We start from the raw sequence: 25,507 nt of genomic DNA, 5'->3' as shown, positions 1-25,507 counted from the left end.
CTTGCTCTTGAGCAATCAAAGCAATCCTCTTTTCTTGATTTGTTGAGCAATCGATTTTGATTTCGATTGGGCATCTGATTTCTTTCGTGGAGGCATTCTTATGGGTTGGTTTTAACGACGAAGAAATTTTTGATTCAACGATTAATCGTTGAGTATATGAAGAACGATGAAGAAGAGGAGAGGAAGATGGAAGAATTTTTTTTTTCAAAACCTAACCCTAACACACGAGTATGGCGGCACACAAATGGGGGATAACTGATTTTGTGTTTGGTTTTGATTTTAAGTTTCTTATTTTGTGGGAAGGGTATAACAGTCTTTTTATAATATTTTTTAATTAATCAAAGGGTGTTTTAGTATTTTCGTCCCAAAAAACATCCCTTAGCAGACATCTTTGGTTGGGGGAAGTAATTCATATCCCCCAATCGGGCGTTCAAAGACAAGGGTTTTCAAATGCGAAGTAGACTATCTAGAAGAAAACAACACACTAAGAGCTTTAACTGCAATTAAATGGCATCACCAACTGAAAAAAGAGAGTATGCAACATCAAGATCGAACACAATCAGCTGGTAAAGAAACTGAGATTGAAGTATAACCTCCCAAGAATAACAACAAGCCGTGCATTGATCGATGAAAATGTTTGAGTTTTTTTTCTTTCTTTTTTGTTACTTTAGACAATTTAACTGTACTTTCAATAAGGCGTGATTGACTGCCATTCTTATGTTTCATCCTCTACGGAAGGCAACAAGATTCCTTTATTACCTAGTTGTAATATTTTTTCCACGTATGATGCTACTCAGCTTTCCTCCCTGAGTAGTTAGCTTTTGTAAATCATTTTCAGTTTCTAGGAAAAGAGAAAAAAAAAAAAAAGAGTGTTAGCTTTATAATATGTTTGGATAGCACATGAGTTGGATATCAAATTTAATTGCGATTTCCAGAAATAAAAAGTTTAACTTTCTCTGAAGCAAAATGTTATTGTACGACTTTCCGGAGAAGCAAAGCACTCTATTGACAGACGGCAAGAAGTCATTACACTCTCTACAGGTCTTGTTCTAAATAAATGTGCATGAAATTCAATTCTCGTAGAGCCTTGAATAGTACATTAATGTCAAACAATATAAATGACCGACAAAAGACAAAAGTACACTAAACTTCTGACATAAACCAGTCCTGTAACTAAATTACCTAAATTTTCGCTTTATCAAATTACTGGAGACTTTGAGAGAAAAGTAGAAAACCCTAAATTTAACAAACTTTTCCCAAATAAAATCACATCTACAGAATTCTAGTCATTTTTTGATCCAATGGTTCTCCCTTATAGTTAGGGTTCATAGTAAATTTAATCCCACATGTTTACCTCATTTTTTGCCCTAATTACTAATCACTAAATCACTCAGAGGCTCTAATTAGTCTCTTATTTCCCTCCTTAATTTTCTCTCTCTTTAGAAACCAAAAACAACACGGTTTCTCTGGTATTCTTTTGACTAAACACACACACTCTCTCTCTTTCTCATCAATTTCATCAAAATTAATCACAAAGATTCAAGTTTTGATCAAAATTACCAATCACATTTGGGCATTTTCCAGAAGAAATCTCTAAAAAAGATTGATATTTTGGGTTTTAATGGAGTTTTTTGCTCTCTGTAAGAGAGAAAGAAGAAGAAGAATGAAGAAGAAATCATCATTACAAACACTGAAATCGACGAAGATTGTTCATTTGTAATACCAAATAACGTATCTGAGAAAACCCAGAGATTTAAATTGGAAGAAAAAGAGATCTAATCGAACAAAATCGATTTGTTCTTCCTCTTCTCCTCCTCCTCCTTGTCATTCTAATCATCATCTTCTTCCTGGATCTGATGGTGATCCTTGTAGGTATTCCCGAGGAATGTTATAAGAATAGTAGTAATAGGATTAGGGTTGATTTAGTTTCATTGAATAGAAGAAGAAGAAGACGAGGATGCAGGTTCATTTATCTCCTAGCATGAAAACTATAACAATCTCGACAAACAATCATAGTAATAACAATAATGGAGGTATTTTGGACTTGATGAAGATCAAAGTAGCAGCTCGTCACGTTTCTTATAGAACTCTATTTCATACTGTACTCATTTTAGCTTTTTTATTACCTTTCGTTTTCATTCTCACTGCTGTTGTCACCCTTGAAGGCGTCAATAACTGCTCCTCCCTCAGTAAGATCATTTCCTACCTTGCCTTTTCTCTCTTGTCATTTCGTTTGCATTACTTGTTTGAGCTCTTTCGATGGGATTGATATTTGAATTCCAAGCTTAGGCTTTTATGGGTTTGTTGATTTTCTTGATTATATAATTGATGGATCTGCTGCTGAGGCTTTTGTTAGTTTCCGTTTATGAATCTAAATCTGAATTGATTATGTTTAATAATGCTGGGCTTGAAACAACATTCTTTTGGTGAATTGATTGGTGTAGTTTCTTTTTGTAAGTACAAGCATTATGTGAATAGGAGTTGCCAGTTTTTGTTTGTTTTGCATTGAGAGATTAGGCACGGGATCAATGTATGTGAGGAAGTTGATGCCCCTAATACATGAAGCAGATAAAATGAAACACTTATCTATTAAACAAGATGCCAGGTTTGAGAAATGGTGTATTTGTTTTGAATCTTGTATGGAGAGCAACCCGAAACCTGTATGGCTTATGTGAATTTTTGAATGTTCAAATTATAACCAGATGCCGTCGCATGTTTTCCATCGTTATCTTGCCTATTTTACTAAGAACTTTTCTTAGGCATGATGCTGTGGTGATTTTGAGTTTCTTCCTTGTGTTGCTTTGCAAAGAAATACTATATGATTATTTAGCTGATGAAGCTAATACATGATTTCATTCGATGTTTTGTTATGCTCAGATTGTTTGGGAAGGCGATTGGGTCCTAGGCTTCTTGGTAGGGCAGACGATTCAATGGTAAATTATTGTACACATTGTTCAACTGGTTCGACTGTTAGTTCATTATTAGCTGGAGTAGGAGATGTGAATGTTAATACTGTTAATTCTGTTACCTGAACTCATATTGTTGTTATTGTTCTCAGAAGCTGGTTAAAGATCTATACAAGATTCTCAACCAAGTTAACTTAGATAAAATCCCAGATGACCTCAAGTTGCCAAAGTCATTTAGTGCTCTTGTTTCTGAAATGAAGAACAGCCAATACGATGCCAAGACGTTTGCTACCAAATTAAGGGCAATGGTAGGTTTCTAAGATCCTTATAATAGCCTTTTAAGTTCTGTAACTTTGAGGGTATCCGATTTGTATGTAGAGGTCCTTCTGGAAATGCACATTGTAAACTCATAACTGCTTTCTGCTTGTACTGATGCAAAGTTTCTTATGCAGATGGAGAAATCGGATATTGAGGTCAGGGCATCCAAATTTGCGGAGCTAATGAATAAGCATTTTGCCGCGAGTGCTATTCCAAAAGGCCTACACTGTCTCTCTTTGCGCTTGACCGATGAATACTCCTCAAATGCCCACGCCCGCAAGCAGCTGCCATCTCCAGAGTTGCTTCCTTTGCTCTATGACAACTCCTTCTACCACTTTGTTGTATCTACCGATAATATCTTGGCAGCTTCTGTTGTGGTTACTTCCATGGTTCAGTCGTTTCTCAGGCCAGACAAAATTATCTTTCATGTCATCACTGACAAGAAAACATATGCTGGGATGCATTCATGGTTTGCATTGAACCCCCTCTCTCCTGCCATTGTCGAAGTGAAAGGTGTTCACCAATTTGATTGGTTAACAAGAGAAAATGTACCTGTTCTTGAAGCTGTGGAGAATCAACATGGCATCAGAAATTATTACCATGGAAATCATGTTGTTGGAGCTAATCTCAGTGAGACGACTCCGCGGAACTTTGCTTCGAAGTTGCAGGCAAGAAGTCCTAAGTACATTTCATTACTCAACCATCTCCGCATATATCTTCCAGAGGTAAACCATTGGATCGTGTTTTCTACTCTTGTATGCATTATGGGACATATAAAAATGCCGTTAAGCTGGAAACCTAGGGATCCTAGTAAATATAGAGGTTAGTGGAGAAAACTAAAGTTCTTGTCAAATGCTTGTATATGGGGTTTTCAATTTTTCAGCTAAACAGGCTTAAACATCTGTAATGTGCGACAACAGCCCCTTTTGCAGAGTTGCACTGAATGACTGATCACTTTAATGAATGTGAACAGCTCTTCCCGCACCTCGACAAGGTGGTTTTTCTAGATGATGATGTTGTAGTTCAGCGTGATCTGTCACCTCTATGGAATATTGATCTTGGTGGCAAAGTTAACGGGGCTGTACAAACCTGCGAGGGGGATGATGAGTGGGTGATGTCGAAGCGGTTTAAGAACTACTTCAACTTTTCTCATCCTCTGATAGCAGAGAATCTAAACCCGGACGACTGTGCTTGGGCATATGGGATGAATGTCTTCGACCTTCAAGCATGGAGAAAGACGAATATTAGGGAGACATATCATTCATGGTTGAAAGAGGTAAGGTCTCAAATAACTTACCACACCTAAAAGTTGTGATTTCTGCTCTCTGTTTTGCTTTGTTTTGGTTGTGGTGATGGTTGGAAATCGGATTGATAGTCTTAAATGGCAAATTAAAAGTCCGTAAGCTGAGTTGGAGCATTCCACTTTGTCAAGATTGAGAACTATATTCAGAAAACAAGCTGGTCAAAACCACATACTTGTAGAACACTGTTTGCTTAAACCAAAGATTGGTGCCAAATCTGATAATTAAATCTTGACAAACTTATCCTACTCAGCATCTGATTCTAGACTTTACTTGATATTTTTCATCTCTTGATATATCATATGCCCACCTTTTTTTTTCTTTGTATGGTGCAGAATCTGAGGTCAAACTTAAGACTGTGGAAGCTTGGGACACTACCGCCAGCTCTAATCGCCTTCAGAGATCAGGTTCATCCAATTGATCCAACTTGGCACATGTTAGGCTTAGGCTATCAGAGTAAAACCAACATTGAATCTGTAAAGAAAGCTGCTGTTATTCACTACAATGGCCAATGTAAACCATGGCTAGAAATTGGATTCGAGCATCTTCGGCCTTTTTGGACTAGGTATGTTAACTACAGCAACGATTTTGTAAGGAACTGTCACATCTTGGAGTAGTGGCGGATCAACTGGAGAACAAGAACATATCGATTTGTTGACGGAGAATTATATACATGAATGGGTTACCATTAAATTTTGCGGCTCAATTTTTTGCAAGATTAACTGGAGAAGGGAATATGGTATTTCCCATGTTGGCAACACCAGTCAGAGAAGAATTCTTTCGATTTTTGTAACATAGCAATCAGAGCCAGCCCATGGTCACCAGCAACCATTGCGTTGCTCGGCCCCTATTTTTTGAGAGCACCCAATTTCTTTCTCATTTTTTGTTCTTTCTTGTACTTTCTTAGCCATGTAGAGGATCTAAGGGCAGAATTTTTGTGAGGTAGATTTCCTCAGTTTTGTATACTATATATATCCCCTCATGAATTCATTTTAGACATTTTCCACAAATATGCAGAAAACTTGTGTATATTGTAAAAACTAAGCCAGCTTTGGTAGGATGTCTCCTTTACCAACTGAAAAGAGTGTTAAAATTCTTTTCTGTCTCGTGAATGTTATGACCTAGGAGTCCCTGACGGTACATTTTTGTTATTTTTGTTATAAACTATTCTTATCATATGCCAAACAGCCGAAGGTTTTGTCATGTTCCCGTGGAGTTTAGTGATAAAATTTATTGGAGGAATGGTTTTTTTATTATAGAAAACAAGCATAAACCGATGGATTTTTCTTTGTTATGTTTCTTGGCATTGGAGGAGATGACAAGAACGGCGTTGTTTGCGACTTTAACCATGACATCTCATTGTTTTAGAGGATCATTTCTCCTGACTTCCACAATGATGCACATTGCTTAGATTCTTGAACCAGAAGAAGATCCCTATGTCATTATTACAAGTAAGTATGAATTCCTTTCTTTAATACCTTTTCTAGTGTTTCCATTAGTTTTTCTTAGTACTCACTTCATGAATTTCAGGGTTTTTACATGTTCTTAGACAATACTAGTGAAGGGTTGAGTGTAATATCTGTTACCTGTTTATAAATATTTGATCTTCCCTACTACCCATGGAGAGTTTGGCGAAGCTTCAAGTTTCATAATAATTTATAGAGAACTTAACTGTTTTCTTCTCTTTTATTGAGCTATTTTTATGGATTTCTCAGGCTTCATCTTTGGAAGCTCAACTTCAGACTTTCTCATTTTTTGCAGGACAGCCAAGTTCTGCGTTTTCGTATAAACTCGATCAAGGTAACAGGGTTTCTCTTTTAATCTTGGTTAGTGAGGACTACAGAAGACTAATGTCAGAAGCACAGGATCAGTTAGAGATCAGGTTTCGATTGAACGACGGGTCAGACATTGGTCCTAAAACCTTCTCAACTTCTACTAGTGTTTGCACTTTGAAGGAAAGCATCCTTGCACAATGGCCTAAAGGTTGGTTGTCACTTGTCAGTGACTTGATATTTTTTCTTACATTTTGATTTTCTAGATGCAGCCATTTTAAGCTACTCTCTACTTCAATGGTTCACTCATCCAGATCATTTACATGGCTAATTCTTGTTGTTACACCAGGGAAGGAGAACGGTCCGAGAACAGTGAAAGATGTGAAGTTAATAAGTGCTGGTAAGATATTGGTGAACAGTAGAACATTAGAAGAGTGCAAGACCCCAATATGCGGTCTAACAGGAGAAGTTACAACCATGCACGTTGTTGTCCAACCCCCACCCACTCAAGGAGGTAAAATTTTGATCCTGAGCAATTCAATCTTAGTTCTTGAACAGTCGATGGTCAATTTATTCTCGGTAGTTTCATATTTAGATCTTTCTGACATTTATTTATTTTATAATTATATCCTCCTTTTGTTGTGATTAAACAGAAAAGAGATCATCAGATCAACTGCAGAATAGATGTGTTTGTGTCATCTTGTAAGTTGCAATAAGAAATGTAGTGCTATTTTGAGTTTCCTCCCCTTCCAAGATCGCTAATTAGCGTTTTCTCCCCAAAAAGATTAAAATTAGTGTTTCCTCCTATCATCAACTATTCCATCCATTGCTCCGTTAGGCGAGACAACACCTTTGCACGCGTGGCAAAAACTGTACACGTATTTCGTGACCTTCCCAAAATACCCTCGACTAAAAACACTCTTTAATCCCCTCCGTTCACTCCCAAGATCAATGACAGTAGCAGAAACTCTAAACCTGCTTTCTCGCTCAAGTTACAACCCAAAACCCATCACAGATTCGTACCAGTTTCTGCGAAATTCTAAATCCAACCTACCCAACACTATTGGTCCTAGTAGAACTCTAAAATACCATTTAATCCTCTCCATCGATCATCAATAACTAACGGCAGTAACAAAGTTCAGGCCAAACATTCTGTCCAACCCTCTAATGATTCACATCCATCTCCGTGTAGTTCTTGACTCTTCTAACCCATCTCAATCAGCGACAGCGACTCAAGCTTTACTGGCTTGAGCTCTTGGCAGTGAACTAGGAGAAAATGTTCGTTCAGCTAATTTGTCGAACATTTGAAATGCAATCTGGTGGTGTTTCTACGCACTAAGAAACCATCTTTTTCTATACCTATTCAAATCCCTGCCAACCCATTCAACACAGACCCAATGTTCTAAACATATTAAACTTCTAAGACATTCATTAATCTGCACCATTCATTCAATCATCATTATCAACATCACACCATATCTTCTCTTGTTCAACTGATTTTTAAGTCTTGAAATGCTCATTACTTCGAAACCCATAATTCTTATAGTTTCGAACTTCTGGATTACTCTTCATTCTCCTCCAATTATACTCCAACAGAACTCAAAGATTGCCTCCACCCATCTCCGTTGATCATCAATTTGAACAACAACATCTTGGTTAATTTCGGTTGTAAGAGAATCACCTGACCATTTTCAATTGCTTCATCCAAATCCTCTTCAAGCTTGTATTAAATTCAAATCCCCCCAAATAATCCTGCTCCCCAGTTCATATTAACTACCCTAATCTTCCATAGGCACTATTAATTTGAATAGAAATTTCTAGGAACCCAAAAATTTGGGTTTTTTCTGAAATTTCGAAGAAGACATAAAATTTCGAGAACAATGACCGTGAATAAATTATTCGAATGAAAATAAGGGAAGAAGAAGAGGAAGAGGAGGTCGAAAAAGATAATAACAATGCCAGAAAAGAAGTGAACCGGCGGGTTTTAGTGTTTCTGTGAAGATGGGTTTTGAGTTTAATTGATAGAAAAACCAGAGGGTATTTTGGGTAGTATATTTAACATGCGTACATTTTTACCACTGTATATTTATGCTAACTCAACTAACCGAGTAATGGATGAAATAGTTGACGATAGGAGGAAACACTAATTTTAATTTTTTTGGGAAGGAAACGCTAATTAGTGATCTTGAAAGGGGAATAGCCTAGAAATGTATTAAGAAAGAAATCCGTTTTTATTATTTCGGCGTCTTATGGAGGATGCAGCACAAATCTAGCTCATCCTATTTGCTTATATTATTTTCCATCATTTCTTTAGAAAATTGTTGCTGCTTGTACATTTTGTATTTGCTATCCCTACATCAACTAGACATGTATTCTCTTATCATCGGTGGTTAATTCTCGTTTCAAGCAATGTACACTTTCAAGCATTTGTGTAGTTATTTTATAGAGAACTTAACTGTTTTCTTCTCTTTTATTGAGCTATTTTTATGGATAAAACCCAAGTTCTTCTACACTTTCTATTTTTTACATTAGATAAAACCCAAATTCTTATCACTCTTACCGCTTGGAAACTGAAAACACTGAAACCGGGACAAATTCGAAGGGAAGATATACGGGACAGGGACAGGGACAAATTCGAAGGGAAGATATACGGGACAGATATGGACGGAAGAAAGGAAGAGAAAAGTTATGTGGCGCTCATCCACAGCTCCACACAAAAGCAATCTCCTGCTAATCTATGGTCCCAGGGACGTCACCTCTTGTCCCATATCTGTCTGAGCTCTATTGTCCCGGTTGTAGCAACTATCCTTGGAAACAAAGCGGAATCGACTGTCATGTCAGAGGTGACATGAAATCTGACTTGTGATCAAAATTGTGATTTGAAACAACATTTGCGTCATACCTCGGTCTCATCGGACCAGTTATATGCCTTGTGCCCAAAATTAACACCGACATAAATTATAATTTAAAGTTATTCAAAAAAATTTCCCGTAATTTAAATTTTCTCAACATCCCAAAATTTATCTCATGACCCAAAATCTAAACAGCCTCGACCTTCAAAGTTCACCTCGTGACTCGAAATCTCTCAATATTACCTAAAGTTACCCCATGACACAACATTTATTTCGTCTTCCAAAATTCACATAGTGCTTAAATTTATCAGATGATCCAAAGCTCGCGACCCAAAGTATGGCACATGACACAAAGTCCACCATAAGACCCAAAATCTGCAATAAATCTGGCTCATGGCCTAAATATTTCAAAAACTGCTCGCTAGCTGCTGATAGTATAACACTTTAAATCTACATTGATTTTGATAATTTCTCTTTTTCACCAAACTACAAACAAACCATCTGACTATATAAAGATCAACATGGTCAAGTAGAGAAACTAATACACACTTACACAGTAAAGAAAAAAAATAAAATGAAACAAATGAAGAGTAAAATCATCATGCGCTATTAGCCCCCTCAAGGTAAAATGAGATGCATGTAAAACCTTCAACTTGTTTCTCAGAAGACCAAATTTGGACCAGCTAACCCCTTAGTGAACACATCTGCAACTTGGTCCAAAATGGAGATGTAGGTGCCTTGCAAAGAAATAAAAGTCCACTACAATGTGTTTCATCCGACTATGGGAAACTGGATTGGAAGATAAAGAAATGGCATTAATGTTATCACATTGAATCACTGGAGCTGTGGGTAGGAAAAGATTAAGATCTTATAGTAACTGACACACCCAAAAAATCTTTGCAGCAGTTTGAGCCAAACTGTGATACCCCTGCTCTGTGGAGCTTCAAGCAACTGAGTTCCGCCTCTTACTTAACTAAGAGATAGGGTTCTAGTATCAAGTTCACCAGCCCTGTCAGTATCAGTAAACCCATGAACTACCAAAAGACCTTTGTTAAACAAATTTCCATAATCTAAAATCCCTTTGATATACCTAAGTATTCTTTTAGCAGCAACAAAGTAAATGTTAGTTGGATTTTGCATGGATTGACATACTTGATTCACTGCATAATTGATTTCAGGCGGGTTCACGTGAGATATTGTAAAGCTTAGTGGGATACTATCACCCGCAAACAACATGGAGTGAACTGGAAGTGGAGAAGGACAAACTTTAGCACCAGTCATACTAGTTTCTCTAATAAGTTCAGGGCATATTTTGTTTAATACATAAAAAGACCATACAAATTTCTCTCAACCTCAAAGTATTGAAAGTAGTGCAGAGCATCAAAGTCCTTTGATGGAAAATGAGTCCCTAGCTGAGTAATCAAATCATAACAATAAGACTTTGAGTTGCCTGTAATGAGTATGTCATCTACATAAACAAGAAGTATTGTGATCCATGAGCCCTATTTTTGAAAAAATAAAGATGTTTCAGATACTCATAATTTGGAACCATAAAAAAGTAAGATTGCCATAAGTTTTTCATACCAAGCTCTGGGAGCTTGTTTTAATCCATATATAGACTTGTGAAGTTTGCATACGTATGGTTGAGATATTGGGATCAACATGCTGAGTCACGTACACCTTTTCAGATAAATCACTATGGAGAAAGGCATTACTCACATCAAGTTGTGAGACATGCCATTTCAAAGTACACAACTAAAGACAAAATCACTCTAACGGTGGTGGGTTTAGCTATATGGTTGAAGGTTTCCTCATAATCTTAACCAACTTATAGATGAAATCATTTAGCTACTAACTTGGATTTTTATCTAGCTATAAAACCACCAAGGTTATGCTTCACTTTGAAAACCAACTTGCACCCTACATGATTCTGATAATGAAAAGTTTCATCTTCCTTTCATGCATTGTATTCATCTACCATAGAATGTCACTAGTATGGAATCTTATTTGCTTGTGTAAAACTAGTAGGTATTGAGGGAGGAATAATATAAGTAAGTGTAGATATAAGAGCATGTTTTGTGGAGTACACCTTAGGTTTAAAACTCCATTCTTACTTCCAGTGAGCATTAGTAACAGATTCTACAACATGTGAAGCAGTATCACAATCAACAGATAAAGTAGAAGAAGCAATATGAGCAGGTTGAACTAAAAAAGTATCAATAGAAACAACAGATGAAATAAAATCAAGAGAAACAACAGTAGCTGAATTAACAGGGTTAGATGGATGCTCAAAATAAAATAAAATCATTAACTGAAGTAATAACTGGTTCAATGGGTGTAGTAACCAAAGTAGCTAGTTGGTCTTAAAGGATAACAATGTTTACTGAATATGACAAGCCTGGAAATATAAACTATGCCGGTAGAAGGATGAATGCATCTGTAACCCTTGTGTTGAGTGTTGTAACTGATCCTTGTATGAGGTGCAACAAGTTTGTAGCAGAAAGGGGAACCGATCCTATAGACATGTGCAACACGTTTTTAGGCAAAGGAGAACCGATCCTATGGACATGTGCAACACATATAATTTAGATACCATATATATGAAAGAGGACTTACAAAGTAAGGATGTCGACACACTTTGAACACAAGCAGTAATGTTTATCTTTAATTGTTCAAAGTTATTCCTTAATAGCTAGTGGAAGAAAATCCCAGGATCGAAATATAAATAAGTTAAAAATCTTTTAATTAAAGTCTTAATTTTATTTTAGGAAAATAAGAATTAGTAATGTGCATTTACTAGTTAAAGATTTTCCAAAGAGATTTTCGGTCATTATTTTGGACAGAGCATTTCTAGGAATTATGGAAACTGAATTTGGAATTATATTGCATATCTTGAAAATATTTTTGGTTTTGGAAATTCCTTGGTTTCCAAACTTCCTTGTCTATAAATACTTGAAGTTTGCATTTCTAGTAAACTAATCCTTCGTGGCAGCAAACTTCCTCGGTTGTGTTGTTACTGGTATAGCCGCCTATTCGGAGAGGAGAGTAACCTAATTAGGCGAAATCTCTTACGGCCGCTCAGTTTAAAGTCTTCTTTGGGATTGAGAAGCTCTATTAGTACCGTTGGTGGGAAACTAGATAATTGCGGTTTATCTTGTATTTTCGGTTGATTTGATTGACTAACAGTGGTTGAACTTTGATTGCACCTAGTTTGTTTATGCTTGAGAATCTTCTCTTCTGATATAAAATTCACTCAAACTAGATCGAAGTTTCGACAGGGATCTTTAGACTTTTGTTAGTGCTAAAGACGATCTTGTGATAATCCATTATTAACAGACTCCGTTCTGTACGTGATTGATCACAATAGATTCAAGTTGTTGTGTGCAGGTGTTTATTGAAGATCTAAGAAGATTTGAAGAAAAAGAAGATATTGAAGATTTCTGATTTGGGGTTCATAATCTTTGGTGTGCACAATACTTGTTTCGGTATAAGAGGATCCAACTATAATCAGTTTATCCTTGTGGTAGATTGGATTGATTAGTTGTGTAGATCGGCATCAATACAATTCTTTGTGATTAAAAGTATTGATTTCAAAATCTTAACAATTACTTCAGTAGTTGAACATAAGATAGATCTAAGAACCCGACGAAGGAATTTATTTGAGATAAACAGAAGAGCCTTTGTCGAACTCACATCAGTTGGTTGAAGAGAGTTGATACCAAACATATTTGTTGTTCCTTTACTGTTTGGAATACGAACCAAATTAATTTTTCCAAGTACTTGACTTATTCATAAGTTGGAGGCGTGGGAATACATACGGAACTAGGTGAACTATAGGTTTAGTTGCTTGGTCTCAACTATACGAAGTTGGTGTAATTTTGTGCAGCGGCTTAATCATGAGAGTATTCAATTCTGGACAAGGTCCCGGGGTTTGTCTGGATTTGCGGTTTCCTCGTTAACAAAATATTGCTGTGTCATTTACTTTATATTTCCGCATTATAATTGTTTTATTATAATTAAAGTAAATTACACAAACGTTAATTCATATTTACTTGATAAGCAATCCTATTGTGTTTGGTTAAGTCCGAACCTTTTTATCAAGTAAACATACTTCATTGTTGTATTGTCTCGATCTCGTATCCATAGACGATCAAACGAAGTGTGAACCGATTAGTTGCATTGTCTCGACTCAGTCCATAGACAATCACTATTGGAGAAAGGACTTATAGGTAGGAAAAGTTTTAGCTTGAGGTATATTTGGGTACCCTCGCCTTTTCAATTGGTATCTGAGCAGGCAAACATGAAAATATCTAACAATCTGTGTTTGGTGCGATCCAACCTATAAGAATTGAATCTAATGGTCGATTCATTTAATGTAATGACAGGATTTGACTACTTCATAAGATCGTGGTGGAAAACACGTATGAAGTATGTAATACTCTTATTCCTAAACCTGTTAGGAATTATGCTTATGTATGTCTTGAGTGACTTACATAATACATTGGGTATCATAGGATTGTATATCATTATAATAAGTAATAATGATACAATGGCCTGTGAGACATGTCATATCTTGAAAATGCATAAGATTCTTCTCAATATTTTTATGAACATCGACTATTGTGTTCCGGCAAAATCAGGAATCTTAAATATATTTTGGATGGCCTACTAAATTATATACATGTACATTTTCAGATCAAGGACTGTCAATGTTTCGCTTTCCAGGATACGGTTTTGGAAAATATGTGATCCTGTAAGGAATGAGTTTTCAGTTAATAATTCTATTAACAATGGTTTGCTTCATACACCTCACAACTGTTTTAATTAAGCAAGTGATCTTTTGAAACATCACTGGGTTTATGATTCTGATGGTATTTTTAACAAATATCATATCTTGTTCAAATTTATCTCTGTATACTCTAGTAAATTCTTGAATAAGTTTCAAGTGATATTTCCACTCTCTGGTAATAAATAGTAAACAAGTTTTTGGAGAAAAACATGGAATCAATCCGAAACAAAGATCCAGACCATGAAAAACTGGTTTTCCAAAAGAAAGACCTGGATATAAAATTGGAGTTGCTTCCTCACAAGTCTCGGTTTCCGATTTTGAGAGTATTTCCTAAAACTAATTATTTCCTGTTTTTGATATCAAGTCTTCCTATAAAAGATAATCTCTTGCTATGTGTTCATACATATTGGGGAAGATTGATCAAAACCGTAACTAGGGTTTTTCATATTTTTCCAAGTATGAGAAAAAGGAAATCAAGAACCAAATCCGCTAATAATCGGATCAAAATTGAAGACATTGATGAAATCAGATTTCCTAACAGTATTGATAACAAGCATGATTTAGCTAGCTTTGTTGACAACTTTTGTTTCAGGAAATACGAAATTCTCAATATAATGGATTTTACCACTGAAAATAAATTTGATTCAGATGTTAAAGATAACGATTATGTGAAGTTTTTTCAAGATCGAAACTGGGGAAAACTTTTTGGTTTTGAAAAATATTCACCTGATATGGTAAGAATTTTTTATGCAAATATTCATAATATTGATCATAAGAAACTTTCCTTTGTTACACTTGTTGGTCAAGGAATCTACTATGTTGATGTCATAGAATTGACAATATTAACTTGGAAGGTTTAGGCTAGCTGCTAAGGGGCGCCCAGTCTTAGCCGTTAATCACGTTTTAATTCTGTTTTCAATTTCTTCTTTAGTAAATTCGCACATGTGATTCTCACACGTGCTGTTTTTGTTGTGAGTGGGCATAACTCTTTTGGATTGGTCCCTGTTCGACCTATGTGATTAATCAAAAATCTTCTTCCTCTCTCAATTTTCTTCTCTTCCAAATCTGATCTCTATCCTTAGAGATCCTGAGTTGCTTCTGAGCTAATTTGTAGTGTAGATCACCACAATTGGTATCAGAGCACTCGATCCGAGTGTTCCTGTGTGATTATGGTAAACCATAAGGAATTCGACGCTTTGAATAAGCGTGTGAATGAACTGACTAACAATCAAAATGAAGGTTTCAAAGATCTCAACAAGAAGATCGATGAAGCTCAGAACACGATTTCCCCAGCGTTGTTAGCAGGACTAGGAAGCTTACTTGATTCTAAGATGTCGTCTCTGGAAGAGAAGTTTTTCAGTCAACAAAAGTCAGGTGATGTATTACTTGAAACTCCCTTCCAACAATAAAGCATACCGAAAACAGGAGGTAATCACAATATCTTGTCTAGCCAATTTTCAAATACTCACAGACCCAAGTTAGATTTCCCTAAATTTGATGGAAATAACCCTAGATCCTGGATTCGAAAGTTTAATAAATTCTTTCTATTACATTTAATGGATGAGGAGCAGAATGTCATGGTTGCTTCTCTTCATTTATAGGGAAAAGAAGATATATGGTTTCATGATTATCAAGTAGGTAAGGAGGTAATCTTGTGGGAAGAACTTTGCAATGATGTCAATTTTAGATTTCAAGAGCTTGGCCATTGATGTGGTAGGGGAATTCAACAAGCTTTGTCAAGAAGGCACAATATTGGAGTACCAAGAGCTTTTTGAAGAGATCAAGTCCTTAATGATTGCTAAGCATAGGTATTTGAATGAAGCTTATTTTACTTCTAGCTTTGTCAGTGGAATCAAGGAAGAAATTAGAATGGCAGTTCAAATGCATTCTCCCTCAACACTCAATCAGGATATGTACTTAGCAAGGATGCAGGAAGCTGTGTTGGAGAAGACAGCTAGGAAGGCCAAGTTTGTTTCCAGACTTCCTCCACTCTCAATGGGCAATAATATCTCTAAAAGCTTTGTTACACCACCCAAGTCTAACTCACCATCCCCCACCAGTGGTGGCAGCCTCAAACTACCTCCCATTAAAAAGTTAACATATGCTCAGATGAGGGCAAGAAGGGAGAAAGGGTTGTGTTATAATTGTGATGAAAAGTATGAGATTGGTCACAGGTGTGTTAAACAACAACTATACATGTTGGTTGTAGATGAGGAAGGATCAACTACTTCTGAATAAGAATCTCCTGGTAGTTCTCCAGTCATACAAGAGCTAGAGGAAGAAGTGGATATTTCCCTACATGCCTTATCTGGTAATGTTTCTCACAACACTATTAAAATTAAGGGTATTACCTAGAATAAAAAGGCATTCACTGTCTTGATTGACAGTGGTAGCACACATAGTTTCATTGACCCTGAGATGGTAAGGCTCAGTTGAGCTTTGATAGAACCCACTGTTGCTTTACATGTGGCCGTGGCATATGGTAACAAGGTGCTTAGTGATGCCAAGTGTCCTCAGTTTAGTTGGAACATGCAGGGGAACAACTTTTCTTTTGATGTCAGAGTCCTAGTGTTTATGGGTGAAAACTGTTTCTGCGGTTTTTGGTAAATGTGGGTATGTGGATGAGAAACGAATCTAAACCCTAAACAAATGCACAGCACGGGAGTGATTTTGATTCGAGAAATCAATCTGTACAACTCTGGCCTAAACCAAGAAATGACCGTTCCAGAATTGCTTCGGTCACAAAGTGAAGGAGATGGGGTTGATCTTAGGGAGGGAAGCGAAGAAGGTGTTGAGATTGTGAAGGTGTTGGCTATGTATGACTTGTATCAGAAAGCTGAACTGGCTTGCAGAATGTAAGCTATCAGTTCTGGTGTTTGGATACGGTTGTATCAACACTTGGTTTCTATCTTGTCTTGGAAATAGGGAGGAGAACCTATTTATACAAGTCATTGAGCCTTACCCACGTCTCTCGTGGGAAGTGGAGTAAGTGGAGTGATGGAGTATTGGAGTCGCGTGTGTTAATGTCACACGATCAGTCTTTCCCACTTCTCCCATCATCACTAACCGTCCATGTCTTCCTGACACGTTCTTGTGATGGCGCGTTGTGCGCTGCACGCTGTAAACCGCCAGACCAATACCCCAGTATGTATCCCCCAGTTTGTGGCATGTTTGATGTCTCGAATGTGTGGATCGTGGGACCCACATAAAGTAGCATGTGATGCTAGATTAAATAACTAAGTTATTTAGGAAGTCGATATTTATGAAATATCGTGTGTATTCTATGCATGTAATGCATCGAATATATTCAGCATGTATGAAGCATCGCTGTTTTGAGGCTTAACGGAGTAAGTCACGAATTAAGCGTCTTAAAATAAAATCACGTCCAGCATCTTCGAGTGATCGTTTAGAGGCTGTACAGGTAAGCCCTGACTTGGACGATCACTCTGTGTGGAAGAGTGGTGGACGGTGATCGTGGTGATGCCTGACTGGTCGCCTAACTCATGTCTTAGGATGTCCGTCCAAGCTGGCGAAGTTGGACGGAAGATATGACTTGTGACCCACATCTGCGACCGTTGGATTAGGGTTTAAGAGGTGCGCAAGTACCCCTTTTCATCTTGGTCGAATCCAAGCATGGGAGAGGCTTTTGGCAAAAACGATCGGGCATGCGTGTATACGGCTTGCCAGCGTTCGTGTATGTACCTCACTGTCCCATGGAGAAGTGATCTAAGCCAGTCAATTTGTCCGACGAAGTTGAGTGGTCGAGATCGTTTTGCGATTGGGACCGCACGACCATGCCTAGTTTGGGCGCACGAATCGAGGCACCTAGTCATGGTCGGCCTTGGCCGATTGGTCCCATATGTAGACGAGACCACGGTGATTGTGTTGACATGCTCTGGGCCCTTTGAGTCTACATCTACACCCTTCATCTATGCCTGCGAAGATGGATGGTTGAGACTGATTTGCGACACATGTGATGTGCCGCAAACCCTAATTAGGGGTTCACGCCCACGCTCCTCTTTTGGGGAGGTCGACCATGTGGGGCCCACATTGGGTCGGTGATGAACACGTCAATACCTTCCTGACGGCTATGGGTCCGATCCAAGCCATCCAATCATGCCGGTGAAGTTGGATGGTCGTGATCAATTTGAGACCTTTAGTGGAATTTCCAGCGCCCCTTTAAGCTTTCACGCCGGCCCAACTTCGGGAAACCGTACATGGTTCTGTGGGTAGGTCAGGGGAAGATTGATTGTGCAGGCGTGAAGGGGGCCCGCCGGTGTGCAGGAAAAGCTTTGTCCAACCGGTCATGGGATAATCCACGCCGTCCAATCATGCTGGTGAAGTTGGTCGGTCGTGTTGAATTTGAGACTGCTGTAGGCGGTCTTGTGCGCACAAGATTTTCCAAGCTGCTCCACACCAGCCCAACCATCCCATTCTAGGCTGGTGTTCGGTGGCCGTTTGGGAGGTGTGGTATGTATTCGACCGGCCAGGGCATAAATGGGCCCGCTGGTGGTCATTAAGGTGGTAGCCTGCTCCTGCTGAGGATCGTCTAGGCTGGTTAAATCATGCGGCCAAATTAGTGGTCGTGATTGTTTCTGAGGATGATATGGACAGTCCAGATTCAAATATGCTCAATCGGACTAGTATAACACACCGAGAGTTGTAGCATGTACGGGTATTTCGTGTATGCTTCATTATTAACACTTGGAGATTCGTGTTACTCTGCTGAGAGCAACACTCAGTCATCATGCCGCACTAATAATGAGAGTTCTGCAGGAAATAGAAGGCTAAGCATGCATTAATAATGCTATAAATTCACAGGGTACATGGGATTGTTGCCACATGCTCCATTTTAGGTAAATTAGCGAAGTGAAGAAGTATGCATCATTTTATCGGTGACTTTATCCTTTGCAGGATGTCAGCGCATAAATTTGGTTTCACAATTTTAGCCCTGAATTAAAATCCACCATCAACATTAAGTCCCCTACCTAGCACATAATGGTTACACTATTGTGGGGTAGGTATTAGATGGTGACATTTACAGATAAAACTTATGAGACAAAGTTAGATGTTACCAGGAGAGACGAGTCGTCTTGTCCTTGGAGCATGTCACGTTCAAGAGGCGTCCAGGCGAGCGTTCCCCTAGCATGATGTCGGTCTTGCCTGCTTCGATCGACCTTGCTATGCCTGCTTCGGTCGAGAGCCTGCTTCGTAATTTCTCCGCTCGAGCGTGGGGCTGATGTGCCTGCTCAACAGACTGTTGCGCCTGCTTCGCTCGATCGTGGGACTCATCACGCGCCTTCTTGCTCGAACGTGGGCTTGTTATGCCTGCCTTGCTCGAACGTGGGCTTGTTATGCCTGACTTGCTCGAAAGTGGGACCCGTCGCATGCCTGCTTTGCTTGGGGACGGCTGTGCCTGCTTCGACCAATCTGGGATGGTTGTGCATGATCAAGCGGGACCACCCGCCGCATGCCGGCTTTGCTTGGGGCCGGCTGTGCCTGCTTCGACCAATCTTGGGTTGGCTGTGCCTGATCAAGTGGGACCCGCCGCGTGCCTGCTTTGCTTGGGGACGGCTGTGCCTGCTTCCACCAATCTGGGGTTGGATGTGCCTGATCAAGTGGGACCCGCCGCATTTCGGCTTTGCTTGGGGACGGTTGTGCCTGCTTCGACCAAACACCATACATGTTGCCTCACCCCAACACCAGACTTGCCCCTTGACCAACACCGGCCTTGCTGATTTGACGAACCCCGACCTTGCTGACGGACATCGCTGCTTCGATCGACACCGGCCTTGCTGTCTTGTTTCGTTCGGCCTTGTGACCTTGATCAACACCGGCTTCGTGGACTTGACCAACAACGGCTTTGTTTGCTAACGTGGCTCAATACCAGCCTTGTTTGCTGACGTGGACCAGTACCAGCCTTGTGACCTTGATCAGCCTTGACCAATACCGGCCTGACGTGGCCCAATACCGTCCTACTTGCGTGACGTGATATCAGTCTTGCTTGCGAGACGGGATATTAGCCTTGCGATCTCGACCAACACCGGCCTCGTTTGCTGACGTGGCCCAATACCAGCCTTGTTTGCTTTGCCCAGCCTGGTGTATTTTAACGTGAATGTATGTCCTGTCGTGCGTGAATACACATCCCATGCGTTTTCATACAAGTATTGACTGCCCCGCTTTTATTTTATTGTAGGATGAACAAAAGGGGTCCTGCTAAGATGTCTTCTGGGATAATGCTGATTCCAAGTCAGGGAGTGTTGACAGCTTCAAAGATATGCCGAACATAGATGATGAGTTGTTCACCGCGCCCTTTCAACTATCTGAAAATATCCGTTCCACAAGATAACCCTTCTCCTATCGACTTTAAGGTTTGGCATGCTCCGTTGGGCCCTTATGAAGGATGGACGACACGTATGTTGAGCAATGAGTACATCAAAGATAACTTGACCAAAGCGCATATTATTGATGTAGCTTGCGTGTTGAAACGGCTCGAAAGGATGTTAAAGTGGCTTCTGGTGCGAACGTCGAACCGGCTCCTGGAGAGAGTGTTGAAGCAGGATTCTGAAGCGAACGTGGGTCCCGGAGAGAGCGCTGAGGCGGCTCTTGAATAGACCATTGAAGCAGCTTCTGAAGCAAATGTGGAGGTGGCTCATGGAGAGAGCATTGAAGCAGGATTCTGAAGCGAACGTGGGTCCCGGAGAGAGCGTTGAGGCGGCTCTTGAATAGACCATTGAAGCAGCTTCTGCTGGAGAGAGCGTTGAAGTGGCTTCCTCTTCAGTTTGATTTACTTTTGTGAATTTCATGCTTCTTGATTGACCAACTCTCTCGTGTTGAAGAAGTCCTTGACTGACGGTGAAGGAACTTCGTGCTGAGCCTCAGTCCCCAAGCGTGGTTTACATGGTTCTATCTTGTATGCCCGATGGGTCTTTTGTACGTAATGGTCATTGATATGGTGAATCTCTGGATGGTATCAATCGATAAGCAACAACAGTTCTTGGCAGCAGCTGTGATCAGAAGAGACTGGCAGGGAGAGGCGTGGTGGCAACTTGTACGAACTTGGCACCCTCTTAAGTCCCAGGTGCAATTTCCTTTGGTAACATAACTACTTTTTCCACGGGAGACAAATTCTGAAAGCGTCTCTCATTGATGTAGTAACCGTCCATCCAGATATGGAATATCTTGGACGTTGTTTCATTATTGCGGCAGTCGTGCATGTGGTACTAGAGTTGAAGTTGGCAATTTTGGACGCACAGGATGTTGTATCTCGGTGGATTTTCTCTTGCTGCTTCAGCGAAACTGGTTCTTTCTAGCAGGGCAGATGCTTTTGTAGATGAGCGTTCAACAACTTCACGAAGTCCAGAGGATGACCAAAAGCACAGATTCGCCTACATAGCACGATAGACATGCACCATCGTCTGATAGAGTGACTCTCCCGGATTTTGCTCGACATGACGCGTGGACATCGTTATCTTCTTGAGGCGGCTCTCTTGAGGTATCGTTTCCAGTGGAAGATTGCCGTCATAGAGCGCTGATACATTACACCGGCATTCTTTAAAGCAAATGGCAGTACAATATAATAAAAATTTCCGAGAGGAGTTCGAAAAGCTATCTTACTTTCGTCATGCTCGTATATCCTTATCTGGTTGTAGCCGATACATCCATCCATGGAGGAGAACATGCCGTGTCCGCTGGTTGCATCTGCTAACATGTCGATGTTAGGTAGAGGAGAATCGTTTTTGGGGCGGCATCTGTTCAAGTCTCTGAAATCCATGCAACACCTGATCTATCCATTTTCCTCGTGTCTGAACTGCAACCGTCTTGGATCCGGGTATGACATGTAGATGATGGGTGATCAATCTAAATCTGGCATTTCTTCATACGTCCAGGAAAATATGTCCTGGTATTCCTTGAGAAGTTGCACAAGTATCGTGTGTTCCTCCGCAGACAAGGTCGAACTGATGAAGATAGGACTAGGATATTCCTCATCCCCGATGTTGACCACTTCGAGCTCATCATTTGTGGAATTGGTACCATCCTGCAGCTGTCGTGGAGCATCCGGTACTTCCTCTCGTGTCTCGTCGTTGTAGTAGGCTTCCGTACGACCTTTCCTTGGCGAATCTTGGATGTCCCGAGAGTCTTGGGAGTAATCACATTCGAAGACGCTCCTGTGTCGATAAGGGCCCTCTTGAACTCTGAATCCTTGATGCGTGCGGTGACATGTAGGGCACGATTGTGACCTTCCTTTGGTTGATTTCAGCAAAACTTCTCCGCCCGCTGATTCTTCGAGAGGTGTAAAAGTTCGCATAAACTTTCCTAGAGAAATTGCTTCCTGATCCGGCCTCTGGTTCATAGTGAAACTATTGACTTGAGAAGGATCGTTGTGAGGATCAGTCCCAAGTATAGGAGTCTCCATGACAGGACCGCTCATATCTGATGTTGCTTCTTTGATCAGGTCCATGTAGGCCCGCGCCGCTGAAGTACCTTCTCCGTGTGCATTGAATGCGTTCCTTTTTGGCTCCAGCGGCTGTCGCGGCTCTTGTGGCAATCGATCGGTTAATGTTTTAAGAAAAGTGAGTACCTCTTTCTAAGTTGTAGCCATATTCGTTTGAGTCTTAGCAAGAATGTCCTGCCTCTCCATCAAGTATGCGATGGCAATGGGAGATGGTCCTCCTCTCGTCCCTCTGGCTCCTCTTCCTGATGAAGGAGTGGAATCTGTTGCTCTGGTGACCACCGGAGGCGTTACACTTGAGGAGATGTCGGGATTCGCGGCTGCTCTGGCTCTGGTGATGGGAAGCGTTACATTTACTGGAACATCTCCTGCTCCGCTGGCGTTGGTGGTAGAAGTGACGGCTCCAAGAGATGTATTGACCACAGTAGCTCCACTGACAGGTACATCAATACCGAGAGTGTTATCCACACTAGCTCCATCAGAATTGATTTCTGATCCAGACCTGAGTTCTACCATCTTGAAATGGATTGATAATTTAATTGGTCCTACCCTTTTCGAAATTGATAAAGTTGAATCGGATTTTGAAGAAATTGACTTTACGACTGAGGGATTAACCTCCCACTGTGGTCGCCAATTGTTTATGGGTGAAAATTATTTCTACGGTTTTTGGTAGGGAGATGGGGTTGATCTTAGGGAGGGAAGCGAAGAAGGTGTTGAGATTGTGAAGGTGTTGGCTGTGTATGACTTGTATCGGAAAGTTGAAATGGCTTGCAGAATGTAAGCTATCGGTTCTGGTGTTTGGATACGGTTGTATCAACACTTGGTTTCTGTCTTGTCTTGGAAATAGGGAGGAGAACCTATTTATACAAGTCATTGGGCCTTACCCACGTCTCTCATGGGAAGTGGAGGAAGTGGAGTGATGGAGTAGTGGAGTCGCGTTTGTTAGTGTCACACGATCAGTCTTGCCCACTTCTCCCATCATCACTAACCGTCCATGTCTTCCTGACATGTTCTTGTGATGGCGCGTTGTGCGCTACACGCTGTAAACCTCCAGACCAATACCCAGTATGTATCCCCCAGTTTGTAACATGTTTGATGTCTCAGATGTGTGGATCGTGGGACCCACAGAAAGTAGCATGTGATGCTAGATTAAATAACTAAGTTATTTAGGAAGTCGATATTTATGAAATATCGTGTGTATTCTATGCATGTAATGCATCGAATATATTCATCATGTATGAAGCATCGATTTTTTGAGGCTTAACGGAGTAAGTCACGAACTAAGCGTCTTAAAATAGCATCACGTCCAGCCATCTTCGAGTGATCGTTTGGAGGCTGTACAGGTAAGACCTGACTTGGACGATCACTCTGTGTGGAAGAGTGGTGGACGGTGATCGTGGTGATGCCTGACTGGTCGCAGAACTCCTGTCTTAGGCTGTCCGTCCAAGCTGGCGAAGTTGGACGGACGAGATGACTTGCGACCCACATCTGCGACCGTCGGATTAGGGTTTAGGAGGTGCGCAAGTACCCCTTTTCAGCTTGGTCGAATCCAAGCATGGGAGAGGCTTTTGGAAAAACCGATCGGGCATGCGTGTAGACGGCTTGCCAGCGTTCGTGTCTGTACCTCACTATCCCATGTAGATGTGATCTAAGCCACTCAATTTGTCCGGTGAAGTTGAGTGGTCGAGATCTTTTTGCGATTGGGACCGCACGACCATGCCTAGTTTGGGCACACGAATCGAGGCACCTAGTCATGTTCGGCCTTGGTCGATTGGTCACACATGTATACGGGACCACGGTGATTGTGTTGGCATGCTCTGGGCCCTTTGAATCTACATATACACCCTCCATCTATGCCTGCGAAGATGGATGGTTGAGACTGATTTGCGACACATGTGATGTGCCGCAAACCCTAATTAGGGTTTCACGTCCAAGCTACTTGGCTAGACGAATTAGAAAGCCACGCTCATCTTTTGGGGAGGCCGACCATGTGGGGCCCACATTGGGCCGGTGATGAACACGTCAATACCTGCCTGACGGCTATGGATCCGATCTAAGCCATCCAATCATGTCGGTGAAGTTGGATGGTCGTGATCAATTTGAGACCTTCAGTGGAATTTCCTGAGACCCTTTAAGCTTTCACGCCGTCCCAAATTCAGGCAACCGTACATGGTTCTGTGGCTAGGATAGAGGAGGATCGATTATGCAGGCGTGAAGGGGGCCGCCGGTGTGCAGGAAAAGCTTTGTCCAACCGGTCATGGGATAATCCACGCCGTCCAATCATGCTGGTGAAGTTGGACGGTCGTGATGAATTTGAGACTGCCGCAGGCGTTCTTGTGCGCACAAGCTTTTCCAAGCTGCTCCACACCAGCCCAACCATCCCTTTCTAGGCTGGTGTTCGGTGGCCGTTTGGGAGACGTGGTATGTATTCGACCGACCAGGGCATAAATGGGCCCGCTGGTGGTCATTAAGGTGGTATCCTGCTCCTGCTGAGGATCGTCTAGGCTGATTAAATTATGCGGCCAACTTACGTGGTCGTGATTGTTTCTGAGGCTGATATGGACCGTCCAGATTCAAATATGCTCAATCGGGCTAGTATAACACACCGAGAGATGTAGCATGTACGGGTATTTCATGTATGCTTCATTATTAACACTTGGAGATTCGTGTTACTCTGCTGAGAGAAACACTCAGTCGTCATGTCGCACTAATAATGAGAGTTCTGCAGGAAATACAAGGCTAATCATGCATTAATAATGCTATAAATTCACAGGGTACATGGTATTGTTGCCACATGCTCCATTCTAGGTAAATTAGCGAAGTGAAGAAGTATTCATCATTTTATCAGTGGCTTTATCCTTTGCAGGATGTCAGCGCATAAATTTGGTTTCACAATTTTAGCCCTGAACTAAAATCCACCATCAACACCTAGATTTGGGAGGTTGTGATATGGTGTTAGGAGTAGATTGGATGAGGACTACAAGTCCTGTGAAGTTTGATTTCAAGATGATGACAGTGTCCTTCACTCAAGATGGTAAGGAGATTGAGCTTAAGGGGATTACTGAAGACATCAGAATCTCATCTATTTTTGTGGGTGCTTGTCAGAAGTACCTCAAG

General features: G+C 40.6%; 2 protein-coding genes across 4 annotated transcripts; both read left to right on the top strand.

Moving 5' to 3' along the window:
• Positions 1-1,423: 1,423 nt before the first annotated feature.
• Positions 1,424-5,569, top strand: LOC113281772 (probable galacturonosyltransferase 14). Its single transcript, XM_026530612.1, has 6 exons — positions 1,424-2,189; positions 2,878-2,933; positions 3,059-3,214; positions 3,359-3,949; positions 4,198-4,500; positions 4,861-5,569. Exons 1-6 carry the CDS (start codon positions 1,958-1,960, stop codon positions 5,140-5,142), a joined length of 1,620 nt encoding a protein of 539 aa, XP_026386397.1. The 5' UTR covers positions 1,424-1,957; the 3' UTR covers positions 5,143-5,569.
• Positions 5,570-5,757: 188 nt separating this feature from the next.
• On the top strand, positions 5,758-8,677 carry LOC113281773 (membrane-anchored ubiquitin-fold protein 2-like). 3 transcript variants are annotated; one of them, XM_026530615.1, is made up of 4 exons: positions 5,758-5,976; positions 6,287-6,508; positions 6,647-6,811; positions 6,951-8,677. In XM_026530615.1, the coding sequence occupies exons 2-4, from the start codon at positions 6,376-6,378 to the stop codon at positions 7,001-7,003; spliced, it is 351 nt and encodes a 116-aa protein (XP_026386400.1). In that variant the 5' UTR covers positions 5,758-5,976; positions 6,287-6,375; the 3' UTR covers positions 7,004-8,677. The 3 variants fall into 3 exon arrangements, with proteins under 3 accessions (XP_026386400.1, XP_026386398.1, XP_026386399.1); XM_026530613.1 differs by having other exon boundaries at positions 6,647-8,677; XM_026530614.1 differs by lacking the exon at positions 5,758-5,976 and having other exon boundaries at positions 6,171-6,508; positions 6,647-8,677.
• Positions 8,678-25,507: the final 16,830 nt, after the last annotated feature.

The sequence above is a fragment of the Papaver somniferum genome, chromosome 5, assembly GCF_003573695.1.
Source record: "Papaver somniferum cultivar HN1 chromosome 5, ASM357369v1, whole genome shotgun sequence".
In the NCBI taxonomy this organism is placed as follows: Eukaryota; Viridiplantae; Streptophyta; class Magnoliopsida; order Ranunculales; family Papaveraceae; genus Papaver; species Papaver somniferum.
This window is presented reverse-complemented; position numbering and strand designations above follow the sequence as displayed.